The 18,473-nt window shown below is 36.1% G+C and overlaps 1 protein-coding gene across 6 annotated transcripts; it reads right to left on the reverse strand.

The window, feature by feature from the left end:
- Window positions 1-7,383: 7,383 nt before the first annotated feature.
- Window positions 7,384-18,243, reverse strand: Fs(2)Ket (Importin subunit beta Fs(2)Ket). Of its 6 annotated transcripts, none has more exons than XM_076415154.1 (15): window positions 18,057-18,243; window positions 17,539-17,780; window positions 17,293-17,484; window positions 17,009-17,233; window positions 16,728-16,951; window positions 16,479-16,684; window positions 16,268-16,419; window positions 13,409-13,822; window positions 13,208-13,345; window positions 12,977-13,150; window positions 11,923-12,165; window positions 11,642-11,861; window positions 11,390-11,585; window positions 11,260-11,306; window positions 9,762-9,938 (listed from the first exon to the last, which is right to left on the reverse strand). In XM_076415154.1, the coding sequence occupies exons 1-14, from the start codon at window positions 18,109-18,111 to the stop codon at window positions 11,273-11,275; spliced, it is 2,715 nt and encodes a 904-aa protein (XP_076271269.1). In that variant the 5' UTR covers window positions 18,112-18,243; the 3' UTR covers window positions 9,762-9,938; window positions 11,260-11,272. The 6 variants fall into 6 exon arrangements, with proteins under 6 accessions (XP_076271274.1, XP_076271272.1, XP_076271269.1 ...); XM_076415155.1 differs by having other exon boundaries at window positions 16,479-16,669; window positions 18,057-18,242; XM_076415159.1 differs by lacking the exon at window positions 11,260-11,306 and having other exon boundaries at window positions 7,384-9,938; window positions 16,479-16,669; window positions 18,057-18,242.
- Between the last annotated feature and the right edge of the window lie 230 nt (window positions 18,244-18,473).

Below are 18,473 nucleotides of genomic sequence, written 5' to 3' on the forward strand. Positions count from 1 at the left end.
TTTCCTAGTATCGCACCGCATAGTTATTAATTATAACTATATGTAAACTTACCCCGTATTCTTGCTAAAAATATTTATCCTATTTTTTATTGTAAGTAGTTTAAGCAACTTACAATAAAAAATTCCATAAAATGATGAATAATTAAAACGGTTAAGCATTATGTAAACTTATTTAAGATTCTAATATAATATAACAAAACTATTAATTGTGTAAATATATCTTCCACATATATATATATATATATATATATATATATATATATAATGCTTGTAAAATATAGAAAGAATAAATAAGCATTTTCTGTAAACTTATCTTAGATATTCGAACAAAAACAGCAACAAACTATAACTTAACAATTAAAAATGAAATGATTGTTAACAATAACTATATATTTTCGAATCAAACTACAATAAATTATAAGTTTATGTAAAATTATTTAGCACTTTTGGTAGATGAAATAATTATTTACAATAACTTTCTCCAAACCCATTTCATTATATCGTATCAAGTAATTATTAATTACAATTACACGTAAACTTACGCCATGTTCTGGTGAAAAATAATTTGTCTTATTTTTTTTACTGTATGTTGTTTTTACTTTTACATAAAATGATTATGAATTACGACTTTTAAACTTTATGTAAACTTATTTTCTCTGTCCTTCTTGTACATATTAATATATAGAAAAATAATTATTATTACAAACTCTTTTTATTGTTTTAACATTTATACTTGCATATTTTACACTTTACTTTTACACATTACTAGAAAGTAATATTATAGAAAAATTGTTATATTCACTAACATTTTTCATTGTTTTTTACATATATGCTAAAAGTTTTTACCAATGGTCACCTGTATGTTATTGAGATCGCTGGTAAATTGAATATTTTTTGAAACAATTGCAAAACAAAAGCATACTCGACACGTACTTGAAGGCACAGCGCAGTTTGCCGTTGTTCCGACGACGGACCCAATGGTCATCTTCTCGTCAAACCACCGCTTCGCTCGGGCGCTAACCATTCGTGTAAACAATGGCCAAATGTATTCTTCTAAATGCTGCTGACCTAACGTATAAATAAGAACAGTGTTACGGCGGAATTTTCGAACGGCCAGGCCATTTCGATGGCGGACGTTCTGACATCAGTGCTGGTCGGTACCAGGAAGGCTAATTGGCGTACCGGCGATCACTTCTTACGATAATGAACCGTCCCAGCTGTTGTTGTTTAATGTGAGAACTGCTCGTTATGTCGTCACGGATGAGTCACGTTAACAATGATTAGTAATTTAAGATTTTCTACAAACAATATCAGTGTTCTTATATAACTCTTTCCATTTCGTAAACCCATTTTATTACGATTTGGCTTTGGATATGAACACACCTCAAGAGTTTCTTCGAAAAAAACTAGATCACTATTAGATATTTCACCAGATTTTAACAGTTTGTAATACACCACGCCATTCTGGTCCCACCAAACACTAGCCATTGTCTTGCGACCGATCACCCGTCACTATTAGATGCAGAAATAACATCCGATCATACCTCTGAAGCCGCATTTCACAGATAATTTCTCAATTTTCCATTCGCTTGTCATTCAATTGATGTGGCAACCATCTACCAGGCATCAAACTTGATATTTTCAAAGAGTTATAAATCTGTGACGGAGTTACTTTCACAAAATATAACATGTATAGCTTTGAAGCTTGAAGACTTTGCTTTTGCCTTTTTATAGAGATGTGTGCCTTTGCTCTAGCTTTGGCAATATTGTTTAAGTAACCTTCATCCTCGTTAATCTTTGTGCCTTGTCGTGACAAAAATTCCTTTCTTTTGTTAGGTGACATTGTTTTCTAAACTCAACTGATCCTGTAATATTAAATAATGTCTGCCATTGACAGAGCAGTGCAAAATACACGATTTGCCTTAACTAACAGGTCAAGTAAAATGTCCCCGGCCTGACACATAGATGGCGATAGTAGAATTAAATCCGTATGTTTTTTACTTAGCCCTAACCCTCAAAAGATGCGTGCATAAATTTGGCAACTGTCGGATCATTAGTTTGTGAATTATAACATTTTGAGTGAAACAACTTTTGTTATTGTGAAAAAAAAAATGGATAAAAACGAATTTCGCGTGTTGATAAAACGATGCTTTTTGAAGGGAAAAAATACAGTTGAAGCAAAAACTTGGCTTAATGCCGAGTTTCCAGACACTGGAGACTGTCCCAGAAAAATCAACCATCAAGGATTTGTATGCTAAGTTTAGACGTGGTGAAATGAACACGGAAGACAGTGAACGCAGTGGACGCCCAAAAGAGTTTGTTACCGGCGAAAACATTTAAAAATCCACAAAATGATTTTGAATGACCGTAAATTGAAATTGAATGAAATAGCAGACACTCTAAAGATATCAATTGAACGTGTGCTTCATATCATTCACGAATATTTGGGTACGAGAAAGCTCTGTGTAAAGTGTTCTGTTAAAAGTTTAAAGATGATCAAGCGTAATAAACCCGAGTTTTGCGTCGATATGTGACACTGGATGAAATATACTCCGGAATCAAAACGGTCGTCGTCTGAGTGGACAGCACAAGGTGAACCTCGTCCAAAGCGCCCTAAAGTACAACAATCGGCTGGACTATCTTGAGAAGGGAAATATCATCAACAGTGAATATTATTTGGCGTTTGAAGGGCGAAATTGCAAAGAAATAACCGCATATGGCAAAGAAAAAAATGTTGTTCCATCAAGACAACGCACTGTGTCACAAGTCGATCAAAACAACGGAAAAACTATTTGAATTGAACTTCGAATTGCTCCCACATCCAGCGTATTCGTCAGATTTGGCTGCCAGCGACTACTGGCTGTTCGAAGACGTCAAAAAAATTCGCAACGGTAAGAAATTGCGCGCGAATGAAGAGATTATCACTGAAACAAAAGTGGTATTGAAATGTTAGAGCGGCGCTGGAATAATTGTGTGACTCTTGATGGAGATTTCGTTGATGAAAAAAGCCAAATTTGAACAAAAAAGCATTTTCTTTGTTACGCCTATGGCATTTCAGCCTATGTCTTATGTATCTGTTACAAGTAATTCAAATACTGTCCAACCATAGTTGATTGCTTTCGAAAGTCAATAAATAAAACGATGATTATAAAAACACCTTTCTGTTATGTTAATTTTTCTATAGTATTTTTTGAATACGTTCGTATATGTTTAAAAATGGAAGTGCCCATAGTTTTTATCATTTTTGCAAATTTAAGAATATCTTATGAACAGTTACGGATAGTTTTTTCCAAGAAAAATATTTTAAATCAATGGTCTGTCTATACTAATTTTATCTTCTTCTCAAAGCTAAAAATTAATAAGATTTTGAACAAAATAATAAGAGAAAAATTAGATTTATTTATCATCCACAAAACAACATTATTTTCGGGTCCTCCGTCCCCCGTTACCGTCTAACAAGCGACGCAGTCGTATAGTAGCAAAAAATCACAATTTGAATATGTATCTTTGCGAAATTGCAAAGAAATAACCGCATATGGCAAAGAAAAAAATGTTGTTCCATCAAGACAACGCACCGTGTCACAAGTCGATTAAAACAATGGAAAAACTATTTGAATTGAACTTCGAATTGCTCCCACATCCAGCGTATTCCTCAGATTTGGCTGCCAGCGACTACTGGCTGTTCGAAGACGTCAAAAAAATTCGCAACGGTAAGAAATTGCGCGCGAATGAAGAGATTATCACTGAAACTGAGGCAAAAGATAACTAGCTCTACAAAAGTGGTATTGAAATGTTAGAGCGGCGCTGGAATAATTGTGTGACTCTTGATGGAGATTTCGTTGATGAAAAAAGCCAAATTTGAACAAAAAAGCATTTTCTTTGTTACGCCTATGGCATTTCAGCCTATGTCTTATGTATCTGTTACAAGTAATTCAAATACTGTCCAACCATAGTTGATTGCTTTCGAAAGTCAATAAATAAAACGATGATTATAAAAACACCTTTCTGTTATGTTAATTTTTCTATAGTATTTTTTGAATACGTTCGTATATGTTTAAAAATGGAAGTGCCCATAGTTTTTATCATTTTTGCAAATTTAAGAATATCTTATGAACAGTTACGGATAGTTTTTTCCAAGAAAAATATTTTAAATCAATGGTCTGTCTATACTAATTTTATCTTCTTCTCAAAGCTAAAAATTAATAAGATTTTGAACAAAATAATAAGAGAAAAATTAGATTTATTTATCATCCACAAAACAACATTATTTTCGGGTCCTCCATCCCCCGTTACCGTCTAACAAGCGACGCAGTCGTATAGTAGCAAAAAATCACAATTTGAATATGTATCTTTGCGAAATTGCAAAGAAATAACCGCATATGGCAAAGAAAAAAATGTTGTTCCATCAAGACAACGCACCGTGTCACAAGTCGATTAAAACAATGGAAAAACTATTTGAATTGAACTTCGAATTGCTCCCACATCCAGCGTATTCCTCAGATTTGGCTGCCAGCGACTACTGACTGTTCGAAGACGTCAAAAAAAATCCCAACGGTAAGAAATTGCGCTCGAATAAAGAGATTATCACTGAAACAAAAGTGGTATTGAGATGTTAGAGCGGCGCTGGAATAATTGTGTGACTCTTGATGGAGATTTCGTTGATGAAAAAAGCCAAATTTGAACAAAAAAACATTTTCTTTGTTACGCCTATGGCATTTCAGCCTACGTGTTATGTATCTGTTACAAGTAATTCATATACTGTACAACCATAGTTGATTGCTTTCGAAAGTCAATAAATAAAACGATGTTTATAAAACACCTTTCTGTTATGTTAATTTTTCTATAGTATTTTTTGAATACGTTCGTATATGTTTAAAAATGGAAGTGCCCATAGTTTTTATCATTTTTGCAAATTTAAGAATATCTTATGAACAGTTACGGATAGTTTTTTCCAAGAAAAATATTTTAAATCAATGGTCTGTCTATACTAATTTTATATTCTTCTCAAAGCTGAAAATTAACAAGATTTTCAACAAAATAATAAGAGAAAAATTAAATTTATTTCTCATGCACAAAACAACATTATTTCCGGGTCCTCCGTCCCCCGTTACCGTCTAACAAGCGACGCAGTCGTATAGTAGCAAAAAATCACAATTTGAATATGTACCGACAAAGCTGCCGGTATCCGGAATAGCTTTATTGGAGCCATAGGCCTCGATACATATAAAAAAGTACCTACAGGCAGAAGCACTTTTGTATTTATGTCTTTATTGTACCCCCCGAACAGGTTGAATTTATTGGCGCTTTCGGCGCTTTGATCTCGCGCTACGTCCTTCGAGGAACGAGCTCTGTTCGTTCAGAAACATTTGAATAATCATTTTCTTGTATTAATCTCTTAGAACTTCAACCATCTGCCAGTGGACAATAAGTATTATTATCTGATTTCCATCATATAATATAACTATCCTGATATGTAGAAGATCGCTTCAGTAAGTTCGGCAGATACCTTCCTGAAGAACCTTTAAATAGGCACTAGTCACTGACGACCAAATATCGAGTGCTAAAGTTTTATCGTACCGTTTTCATCAACTTATAACACAAGGCATAGCCTTTGAACAATAAAATATAGTTAAAAAAGAATGTCGTGTCAATTAAATTTTGTTTTTCTAATGGCAAAAGCACTGTTATATAGTGTTTAATTTTAACTAATCCCTGGTAAAATAATTTTGAGTTTCCGAGTTTAAAATAACACCGCACGCATTCCCATAAGTATAAGCAATCGCCTAAAAGTCGTATCAGATAGTTGAAATTTTATAGGAACCTAGGCAAGCTGCGATTTTATTGAACAAGTCAATTAAGTTGTTACGAGTGTTTACGATGGAGAAGTTCTTTCATTAAAAGGCAATCAAAATTATTTTTTATTAAACGTTTGTTGTTGAAATCCATGACGGCTCACGAAATCATTGTTTACTAATCAGATTCCTTCAAAAAACTTCCAGTTTAAAGTTACAAATAAATTTTGTAAAACAATTTATTTTTTAAAACTCTTACAATACGTAATTTGAACGTGAACCATAACAAGTACTACGGTTTTCCATTGATAAATAAATAAAACACATGGATTAAACGTTATTTATTACATAGGAAAATCTTACAAAACAGCGAAGAACCAACAAAAAAACTTTATTAACAGAACTGAATATGCCTTCACCTTGACATTTGACAGTTTGAAAAATGATCGACGACAATATCGCCGGCCTGGATCGTTAATTTACTGTGTTCAAAGGTTATTATTTTCTGCTACAAATTGCTAACTCTGATACGATATATTTGTTAATTATAATCTATATATATTTGCTAACTTAAATGATCAATACATCTTTATAAACTAGCATATTGAGCTGGTTTAAAGGAAGACTTTCTAAATGTAAGATTGATGACAAGCCAGGACAACTATGTTAGGAGGTGGCGTCACCTATATGTCAATCTTGGGACCTATTTGATAGATCAAATCTGTAAGCTAATCAGTATTATTACCTATTTTTGTACTTTCGTCCATACACTGACATAAATTGGTAATATAGTGTAAACTTACCTGATATTTCAGTAGAAATTGAAAACCTATTTTACAATTCTATAAAAGCATTATTAATCATAACTCACATGTGGAATTTAAGTAATACACAAATAAGCTTTGAAAGTTTTTTCTTTAATTCCCAGTTAATCAGCTAAATATGCGACGTGATGGTGAAGTGCGTAGACTAAAACGTTTAACACCACCTGATCTGATTACTGGACATATGTAGAGTTTAGAATAAGCATTAGAATAAGACTAATTAATTAAGATAATGTTTTATACAGAAGATTGCTTAATGAAGTGATTTTCTACATGCCATGTATATATAATATAGACATAAGAAATACTTATTGCCAATAGGGCAGATTGTGGACTCACGAAGAGTAATAAAAAAAAAATTCCCAGTATTTATTAAGAAAAATCGCTACCAATGTATTTTATTGAAATTATAGTCTATTTTTAGCTAAGATTCACTTCATGTTTCAGGTAAAATATGCATATGACTTCTACTTCTGTATCCCATCTTGCTACATGACGTTTTAAATTAGACAATTTTACATTTCTTAAAAGTTGGCGACCTCTTTCCTTCAAGTTAGGAAGCTTATTTGACATTCAACACAAGTGATTAACTTTTAATTTATTAATTAAGATTTATTAAGATTAAATAAGATTAAAGTATTAAGTTCTGTACACTTTTATAAACCGATAATTTCTTTAATGTAAAAAAGTATTTAATATTTTCACAGACAGATTGTGATAAATCGTGTTTGCTGTCGATGTATAGATAGGGAAATAAAACGCAACGGTACCGAATCAATGAAATACTTTATTTTGATATGACAACTACAAAATATCCATCGAAAAAGTCTGATCTGACAGAGAAAAGTAACTGAAATAGAATGCACAAGGTACAGTACGAGAACAAAACGCGAAAAATAAAAATTATTGGTTCGAAATGCGCGGTGTTATTTTTATTACATCGTTTACTAATCATTATTTTAGTCCTGTTAGAAGGGGGTTCTGAAAAAAAAAAGAAATAATCGCCTCCGACGCGGTAACAACATTTTCCCGTTTTTATCTCTCTCCATTTCAACTTCATGTAACGGAATCGGAATGAAGATCTCAAAAACTCGCACACTTACAGACCGACATTCGACAATAATGGGGGAGACGAGCTCCACGGTCGGACACATGGTGGGGTGTCGGACCGTCGAGCGGTGTCCCCGCGAAAAGAACACAACGAATTTGTTTTAGGGGGGCTGGTCACGTGGATACGCGGCATCTTGCAAACGGCACTTAATAAATACACTATCATAAGAGGGTCAGTCTTCATGTCCACTCTACAGCTATTGTCAAACATCGGACACAATAACAATCATGGCACAATCAAAAAGAAGAACGAAAATAGAAAGAAAGAACTGTACTTAACAACATCCAATCGAGGGAGAAAAACTGATGGGAATGCAGCCTTCCACAGTCACTTTTGCACCATATCATGATCGTGGACAAAGGTCTCGGCGGGCGTCGCCCCAAGGAACGCAGGAGCGTCCATCTCGCGCGCAATAGGACGTCGAGACGGCGACGTTGCTGCCACCAGAGGCGATGGGAGACGGTGAACGAAGCCCGGACGCCTTTGTAACCTCAATGTGATATGGCCGGGACGTCGATCAGTCATCTCGTCGGGCTCCCGATCATCATCCCCCCTCCCCGGACACTTGCCCCTCGCGCATAAGAATTATTCACCTTAAGAGTACTACTAAAGAAATAATAAAAAAGGAGTTCAAAAATATACTTACGACTTACATACAAAATAACGACTCACACAAGCTTACATACTAAGGTTCATACAGCCTTTTTGAATGGGGGCCGCGGGTCAGGCCGAGAAAGGTGTCGTCGCCCTCGCCCCGAGTGTCTTTAATGGAATGTGCTCGGGTCCCCGCTACCTACCATCGACCGCCGCGGAAGGGCGGTCGAACACGGAGGGGGCGCGAGGATATTCCCCCGGCCGGAGCACCGCGACCTTATATCACATACATACGAGGAATCGGCAATTATAATCGTCTCGAGTTATAATTACGCGTTATATTGGAAAGGTTTCTCTTGCTGTCTCGACCGCCGTCGATCGATCCAAAAACGACAACTCTTACTGGAATTATCACTACTATTTGGCAACTATACGTCGTGTGTGTGTTCGCGCGGAAACCCTTCCAAATCACAGATTCTTGATTTTCTTAAGTTATGTCCCCACCCCGAAGAAACCCGGCCCCGGAATAAAAGCCCGGGACCGGGTAGTTCAAATGTATCACTCACCCGGTCGGGAGGGGATCCCCCGCGCCCTGTCCCGACGGGGACCGGACGCCAGGGCCTGCCGCCCCCCCGACCACCAATCATCCCCCACTTACCCACCCAGACAAGGCCCCTCCGGACCTTGGCGCACCACCAGGAACACTCCAATCATCAAAACTTACCAACGACTTACCTATTTACACATCATCACTCACAAACCACTCCTCTTTCTAGTCCCTCAACAACACACGTGTACCTGAGCTTTTATACTCGATGAGAAAAACAAACGAAACAAAAAAATATGGAATAGATTCACGTTTGGCTCGATTAAAAGGTCGTCCTCCGCTTCCAGAATGGAATCTAATTTATTATGGTTTCGTACGATTGCCAAAAAATAAAATATAGATATATGTATATATTGATAGATATAATTTAACCCTATATTGGTGGGTGCTAACGATGAAACTGGGCCTTAACATAAAATCTAAAAAACTAAACACCGATAAAATCAGCGACCACCTGTACTCACTCTCCTCCAGGCCCAATTCCAAAACAGAACAGACAAACTTTTTTTTTAAATGAAAACCTACCAAGAATTTAAAAAAATAGATATATATTAAAATCGTTTTGACTTGAACAACAGATACAGTATCAGCTTTATTTTGTTCTCAGATGGGCATCGAAACATTTTTACCAATGCCGCCAACACATCGATTCTGGTTTCCGATCTTGTACGCGAGAGAGTAAGAGTTTTGTTCAATCCAAAACGATGGCCTAGAATCACGAAACAAAAAAAAATGCCAGGCTGACGCTGTTTTTTTTTTCTTTCGTAAACTACTACAAATAAAGCGAATAAACAAAGTGTCGTGCGCGACTAAGAAAAAAGTTCCAAATGATACAAGGAATAAACGGTTTATTTTGATACGTTCCGGGCAAAAGCGGCGTTCGTTTACTTTGATGGGCCGAAGATACACCGTGGCTTCCTATGCCATGCGTCAGACAGTCGAGTTTGCTTCTGTTTCGGATCAAGTCGTTGACGATGGCGGATGGTTTTGGCATTATACCACCGCGAAATCTGCAAGAGAACCAAGGCGCTCTTTACTAACGATCATCAAGGATTCGTCATCAAAAAAACGTTCAACACCAAAAACTGAAAGCACTATTATGTTCTTCAGAAAATTTATTTGTAACAAACGGACAAAATGAAAACATCAACGTTCTTAAGTAAAGCTATCATCGACTATTCTATATAAATGTTTTCGCATTATTGTAAATAAATTACTGTTCTTTGGTTCTTGTAAAATTACATCCGTAAATAAAGGTTTTCTGTAAGCCATTTTTATATTATTACAATTATTTTATAAACATGTATATTCACTGTAAACTTAATTACTGTAATTATTTTTACATTTTCAGAGAAGACAAATTACAATTAATTAATGTAAGGTATAACTGTGATTTTCTGTAAGCTTACATTACTGTAATTATTTTATGTAAATTACTATTTTACATATTCATAGAAGACAATTTACGATTAATAAATGCAAGCTGTAACGAAGTTTTTTAAGGAAAATGGGGGTTATAATTTTCTGTAAGGTTATATTACTGTTATTATATTTTATGTAAGCTCTAATTGTAATCTTTTCAAGCAAGATTGGTTATTTTCTGTAAATTTATTCTGCTGTAATTAATTTATGTAAATTATTTTTTTACATTATCATAGAAGACAATATATGATTAGTTAATGTGACAAGGAAGATGGGTTATAATTATTTTCTGTAAGCTTATTGGACTAATTACTTTATGTAAATATTTTTTTACATTTTCATGGAAGACAATTTATGATTAGTTAATGTAAGATGTACGTGTAAGCTTTTCAAAGAAGATGGGTTATAGTTATTTTCTGTAAGCTCATTGTACTGTATTTTTTTTACATTTTTACAAAAATCAATTGATGATTGATTGATGATGTAAACTATAACTATAAGCTTTCCAAGCATGACGGTTTATAATTGTTTTCTGTAAGTTTATTATTATAATTATTTTAAGTTTCCATAAAAAATTAGTAATCACGAACTTCCCTTTTTTACCCATATCTTCCAAGAAAATCGACATCCGGCCAGAGAGTATAGTAAACATGTAAACATTTTGCCATAACTGCTATATTTAAAATTAGTCTTAAGCATTTTTCTATAGAGAGTACTTTCTGAACAACCTAATGAATCAAATACTTGTAAAGGCAACAGTGCATGGACAACTTCAAAAAAAAAGATTCATTCAGCAACAACCTGCTCTCAAACAACTCGCATTTATATTAATAAAAGCATTTCACAACATAAACTGGAAAACGCAAGTGTTAACCGTTCCACAACAAAAACAACACTCAACACACTTACTGCTCGCAATCGTTTAATAGAATTTCTGTTGCACCTCTACAAGCTTCCTAGTTCCAAAGAAGAAATCAAGAGTGACTTACGGGCGACAAATGAAATAAAAACGAAGCACAAAACAACCGTTTGCACTCACCAACTAGCCGCTGGTGCTGTAGCGGTGGCCTGTAGGTTTTTTAACTTCCTCAACTCTTTGGTGGCCCAGTTGCATAGTCCTTTGGTGCGCTGTATTCTTGATCGTCGACCTTGGGCCAGCATCTCGTTTATTGGCTCCAGATCTAGCAGTCCGAGCATGGGGGCACCGAAACAGACGCACAGGTCGCCAATGATACCTAGAAACGAACCGGGCATCAGTAATCGCTCACTCACCAAATACACGGTATATTACCTGCTGCTACTGCAATCGTGCCATCAGAATGTTCAGAGTCCTGAGCTACGACCGTAATAAACTGGACGATAAACGGTATGTGAGGCTCCAGGAGAGCTATATCTGGAGATGGAGCGTTACCATCCCCTTTCAGACCCTGGATGAGGCCTGTGTAGGCGTCCAAAACTCCCTCTCGCAATTCATTCAGATAATCGATCATGTCGAAATCGTTGCGATCAACCTAGACGCAACAAAATAAAATAGCATCGACGGTCCGAGTTGGCAGGACGGCAGGGACTCACCTGGGCTTGAGAAGCCTGCGCCAAAGTAGCTAGCACAACCTCCAAGTATTTCTTAAACTCGGGCCCTATGCTCAGCGCTATGTCGCCAAAAACTGAGAGGATTTGCGGCTTGACGCTTCGATGAACGGACGGTTCGCCGAGATTCTGTAGCAAGAGTGTCATGATCTCGTCGCAGTAAGGTAGCGCCTTCATTTTCAAGGCACGGAAGATATCGCCGGTAAGACCCACTGCTGTTCCACACACCTTTGGAAGAAAATTAGTTATCCATTCAAATTGTACTGGCACATTTTCTACTTAAAAAGTAATTGATACCTATAATTCATTTAGAAGCTGTATGTGTTACATAAGAGTAAATAAATTATTTCACATAATTCTGTGGAATATAATAGTGCAGAAAATATTATAAAACCTTTATTATTAATTAAATAAATTTTACTTAAAGCGATTAAAATTTAAAAGCTAAAAACTAATACAGAATAATAACTAAACAGAGAGTAAATTGGTTAAGACATTTGAGAAAAAACCAATATCCATATGGTTGAATGAAGGGAAACTTGATTTGGTGGATGTAGAAACACGTGAAGATGAAATAAGAAGGAATGTCAAGGTACTGGCACATTTTTTACTTCAAATAAAACAGGTCAAAGAAAAACCAACAGAAGAAGAGAAAATGTTAACCACACATAACGAAAATAGTCAATAATAGAGTAATAATTAAATAAAAAAGAAATGGAAATAAATGCAATAAGGAACGGAATAATACCGACAGTAATGTAGTTGACATGATGTTGAGTGATGAGAAACAATGAAAAACAAATTGATTTAATGGAAATAGGAACATGTGAAGAAGTTTCAGTCAAAGGAAGGAAAATGTACTAACACTCCAGAGTCTCTACCAAATTCATTCATGGAAAAATGTATTGTAACATAAATTTAGCTCTTTTTATCTTCAGACATTTTTTTTTGTCTTGAAGGTACTAATAGGATTATTATTAATGAATAAAATTCGTGGACAGGTCAAAAAACATTTTTGCACAGACATTAAAACACTTACTTGATATTCCTGGTGGTTTTTCAGTCCCAGGTACAGGATAGGTTTGAATGCATCCATATATTTCAGGAAGCCCTCTCCCAAAACCTCCGTTAGAGTAGATACTGCCATAATAGCGTCCTCTTGAACGCCTCCGCTCTTGTGGGAGTTGAACATGGTTAAAAGTGCTGTCATGACCTGGAGAAAAAGATCGGTGAGCTGCCGTTCCCCGCTAGAGTGTCGTGTCGGACTTACCGCATCTGAAATCTGGGGAGCGTCTTCCGGCGTCACCTTCCTCAACACGGACTGTAGCGTGCCGCACAGCAACGACTGCAGGTCGTTGAACTGAGAACGGTCACTGTGGCTGCTGATTTGAGATTCCATCTGAAGAACCTGTAACACGATACCCGTGGTATAGCATATTCATCGAAAGACGATGGTCGACGAAACACTCACCTGTTGAAGCCTGTCCAAGATAACCATGGTGGTTTTCTGAACGGTGACATAACAATCTCTTGGCGAGTTCTTGATCATCTCCATTAGCGCCTCGTAGGCGGCCGGCCGCAAGTTGGCCTGGGCGCCGTCCGGTCTATCCGTGGCTTCCAGCAATCTCTGCACGATGAACTCAAAGTATTGGGACAGGCAGTAGGTCTCCGGTGCGGTATCCTCCACCAGGTCGCACGTCGCGGCCTCGAAAGCGGCTTCCGCCAATCCTGAAAAGGCCCAGCAGACATTGGCAGCTACTCGGGGCTCAGCCTTCAGCCCAGTAATCAGACTTTCGAGCAACGGTTTGAGGAAAGTCTCGTTGATCGCAGCCTCGGGGATGATCTCGCAAATGCGACCGAAAGTCCAGGCGGCAGTGTCGCGAACCTAATCGAACAGTATTCGTAAATATGCTGGGAATCGATTGAAAGTTGACAGTTGGGAAACGTTTACATCGCTTGGCAGAACCCAAAATATAAAAAGGTGTGTCGGTAAGTCATTAGAGGTTTTGGTCATTTTATACTAGTGACATCAAGCTTTAAAGCTATACATGTTATACTATATACTTTGCGAAAGCAACACCGTTATAGATTTATATCTGTTTTAAAATGTCAAGTCTCCTGCCTGAAAACATGCATTTACTGCATTTAAGTCATCGTTTATTGGTAGAAACTTAATGACTGACAGGAATGCTAATGTCACCCAAAAAACGATTAACGACGTAGTACAAGCAAAGGGAAAATCGAAATGGCGCAAAAAATCATAGCTATCACCTGGCTAGGCCGGATGATCGACTCCAAGGCCAAATCATTTTAGTCGCAAGACAATGCTCTGTATTTGGTTGGACCAAAGTGTTGAAAGCACTTGACGGAATATATTATTGTACCCGCCATACTCTCCAAACCTTGCCCCGTCCAACTATCAACTTTTCGCATCAATAGGACACGCGCTCAGATCAACACTTCGCCAATTTCGAAGAAGTTAGAAAAAAGGGCAAACACTTTTTTTGGTATGACATCCATAGATTGCCCGAAAGATGGACAAGATGTATAGAATCAAACGACAAATACTTTGAATATATAAATTTTTCAATTTTCTTGAAAATTGATGTAGTTTTTTTCCGAAAAAATAACCTGTAATGACTTTCCGGTACACCTTGTATATTGTAGCTGGCAATAGAAAATGCAATCAAAACGAAATATCGAGTTAAAAGCTCTGCATTTAATATCAATACGATGAATCAACTGCGGATTTTAAACAACACCTGATCACACACAGCTAGAAACGTGCAAAACATAGTACTTGTAATCATACCATAAACTATCAAAAATTCACCACACTCAGTATGTTAGGATCAAGTTCCGAATGGGCAGCAACATTTTTAACTTATTTTGTAAATATAATTTGATGGCATTTACTGACATGATAGCCAATTACTACGTCCAACGTATTTTTTGAAGTAAACTCAGCAAATTTAATTCATTTTTTTATTTGTCCCCAAATGCATCTATCTACTATGTTAGGCTTTCGAAGAGAAACACCCAGAATATTTCAGCATAGCAACCAAATTTCTAAGCCATGCAGAATAATTGTATCAACAGGCACTCTAAGTGCAACAAAGACTCATTTGTTTCTAAATTACAAGTACGGTGTTTATTTTAATGAAAACAATAACACAAAATACAACAATCTGTCTTATTTGGTAAAAACGTTCGATTTTATTAGCTTCTCTCGCTTATTTAAACATTACTAGCAATATTTATTAGTATTATTGATATTTCTTCGTATAAAATCAGTTATGTATTAAGAAAATTACAAATCATCAAGACAAATAGATCAAATGTGCCATGAGCCAACTTGATGTGAGGAGGTCCAATTTCGAAATAATTAAACTTCCACCTAAGTAGTTATTATACCTCTATTTATTTAATCAAGACCTTTTGTCTATTTGTATTAGTATAAGTCGAATTTGCACAAAAATACGTGTCGTATATTTAAAAAGTGGGTTATTTACAGCCTCTTAATGCATAATGAAATACAATATTGATATAATTACTAAGTTTTTTGATAATCATATACTCGAAAAGGAGTGTGATATGATACACGTCACACGTTATTAAAATAGTAAATAATATTTACAGCGAATTTGAAGATATAACCGCATTTTCGTTTTTCGAGTCCCTATTGTATTTTTATTACATTGAAAACCGTACACCAGCAACACACATTAAAATTCATGACTATAGTTCGAAATAATCAAGGTAATGCAACACAATAAACAGGCACAACGCTCAACTGTTTACGAAAACGTGACGTCACAAACATTGGTATTAATGTTTTAGCGCGTTCAGTTTGTATTCGGTTGTTTTATAACGACTTCTATTTTTTTTTTGCAGAAACAAAGTCTCTATCGGGATAAAAAAGTTGTGTAAAAACATCGTGGAGTAGTTTTGTAACAGTCATCAAGCCTATCGTATAAAAACTATATCGTAGTCAAACTGGAAATCATTTCTGTATTGACATTTTCAACACTGACAAAGAAAGAAAAGTCAAAATAAATCCGAGGCATCCTTTTGCATTGGAAAGAAATTTGATTTTTGAAAGAAAAATTCCGCTTTCATCAAAGAAATGATTAATCACTCGTTATCAATATCTTGATAATGTTTAAAATTCAAATATACTATTTTATCAACATAAATATATCAGGACAACTCCAAAAAAATTGAATATTTTGATTGGACTTAGAATTAAAATATAACTCACTAAATATGAATAATTTTGAAAAAAAAATGTATTTCCTGTTAACCAAACAACATTTAAACAATAACTTACCATTACACTGCCGTCATACATCAGTTCTATCAAAGTGGGCATGGCTTGCTCAACCAGAGGCTTTAAAGTGTTGTTCTCCAAACCACCGAGAATTGAGCCAAACGCCATCAGTGAAGCATCTCTGAACCTCCAATTATCGGATTTTATGTTTTCTACAGAAAGATAGAAATCATGAAACCTTTTTTTCTTCCAAGTGTGAAACGCAACTCACCTTTAATAAATGGTAACACGTGAGGCACAATTTCATCTTCACAACAAGTGGCTAACAATAAAAGGCACACCCCGGCAGCTTTGCTTGGATTCCAGTCGTCCTCATCATCAAGCTCCTCCTGTTTGGTCAGCTTTTGAAGCAATATTGGAACTATATATTGAAGGGCGCCCTTGGCGTAATGGCGCGATACCCTGAACGATATATAACTATTTTAGGGACTTTATATAAGTAATATTCATGCTAACATACCTAGAAGGTGGCCTGCCAGCTTCCTGAGCCTCAGTATCCTCTATGGCCAAGTCTACTTCCTCATCGCTTACATTCGACCAAAATTCGATGCCTTGCAATGCAACGGCGTCATTGTCGGATTTCATAGCTTCCAAAGTTATGGGGAACAAAGCTGGACCCATGTATGGTTCCATATGTTGATAATAGAGTGACATAATCTTAACTAAACATTGCAAAGCTGCTACCTGTTAGATGGAAACCAATGCAGTGGTCATTCAGCGGTATCCTTAACTCTGATTTACCTTAATTTGTGTGTCTGGGGATTGGGTAGCTTCACAAACAACTTCCATTATGTAGTTTCTTTCTGTAGGTTGATCAAAGTTTGCTTTGGTGAATTCCAAGGAATTGAGCAGAGCCTGTGTGGCAGCTAGCCTGACATGGTTACTAGGCTCGGAAACTCTCATTCCATGTACTATAGCAGTTAAAATGTCATTGGATTGAGAAACTAGTACATCACAGTCAATTTCCTGCAAATTAAGACAACCAACAATGACAACAATGTTTTTATGATGGAACACAAACTTACTTGGCAAATATAACCAATGGTTTCCAAAGTAGCTTCTTTTTGCATCTCAGAAGTAGCATTTAATATATTGTTTACTAGTGTGCTGATAAGATCAGGCCATTGTCTCTGTGGCAATTCTGTCACCGCAATATAGGCAACACACTGGGCAGCAGATGATGGACGGTTGGTTTCTGTTCCCAATGCTCCAACAACCTTGAATAAATAAAATTTTGTACTGGAGAGTCACTAGTAATGAAGCCTACATACATTTTTCTTGATATACATCCTGATATCTTCGGGAAAACCCAACCATCTCTGTTGATATTGTACTTTAATATTTGGATCTTTGGATGTAAGTTGATTTTTGAGTTGAAGGCCTGCCGCCATACGAGCCACATGACTGTTGCCCCCATGTCTCAATATGTCAGACAATGTTTTTATAAAACCTAATAGATTTGAGGCTGCTGCTTGTTCCAGGAATGTGGAAGCCTGTTCCAATTCAGTTTTATCTAAAACGAAAACAATGCTGCTATTTAAACTGCCAATCGCGATATTATAATGGGCATATCAATAATGTTTAGTCGGCAGTTTTACAGACACAATAGAATAACCGACAATAAAACCCAATGGCAAGTGACCTCGAAGTATTCGAAGGTTACAGTATGAACGAAATAGCAAATCGTTATATTATACATTTTGAGCGTAATATCCAAGTACTGATAAACAAGAATAAAAATGACATGGACAAATAATTGGCAACCTGACGAACCCATATATCAACTTACCAGGTGATATCGTCTTCTCTAAGACCTGTATAAGTTGAATAGTTTCTTGATGCATCTTGTATGTATTTGTTTAAAGGCTGACTAACGTTTTCCCTCGAATTAACCACGATTATACCCTAAAATACCGGCGAACACCACATGTAAAGTGATTCAACTGACAGATCTTTTGCGGGAAGGAATGGTACGGATATTCCTACGCCAAAACTGACAGGTAAGGCAGTTTAAATCGTTACTGGCCAAATTTAAAAATAACTCAATACAGGACGTCAATACACGTCACAATAACGTAAAACTAATTTCAACAATTAAAAAACATAAACTCGTGACAATGTCACCGAGTGACCTAAAATTATAATTATAAATAATCAAAGGACTATTTCACGTCGCGGGTCTATAGTTACCGTTAGAAAGGGCTGA

Source organism: Rhynchophorus ferrugineus, unplaced genomic scaffold (genome assembly GCF_030347505.1).
Source record: "Rhynchophorus ferrugineus isolate W39M unplaced genomic scaffold, kcgeb_rfMv2 rfM9, whole genome shotgun sequence".
In the NCBI taxonomy this organism is placed as follows: Eukaryota; Metazoa; Arthropoda; class Insecta; order Coleoptera; family Curculionidae; genus Rhynchophorus; species Rhynchophorus ferrugineus.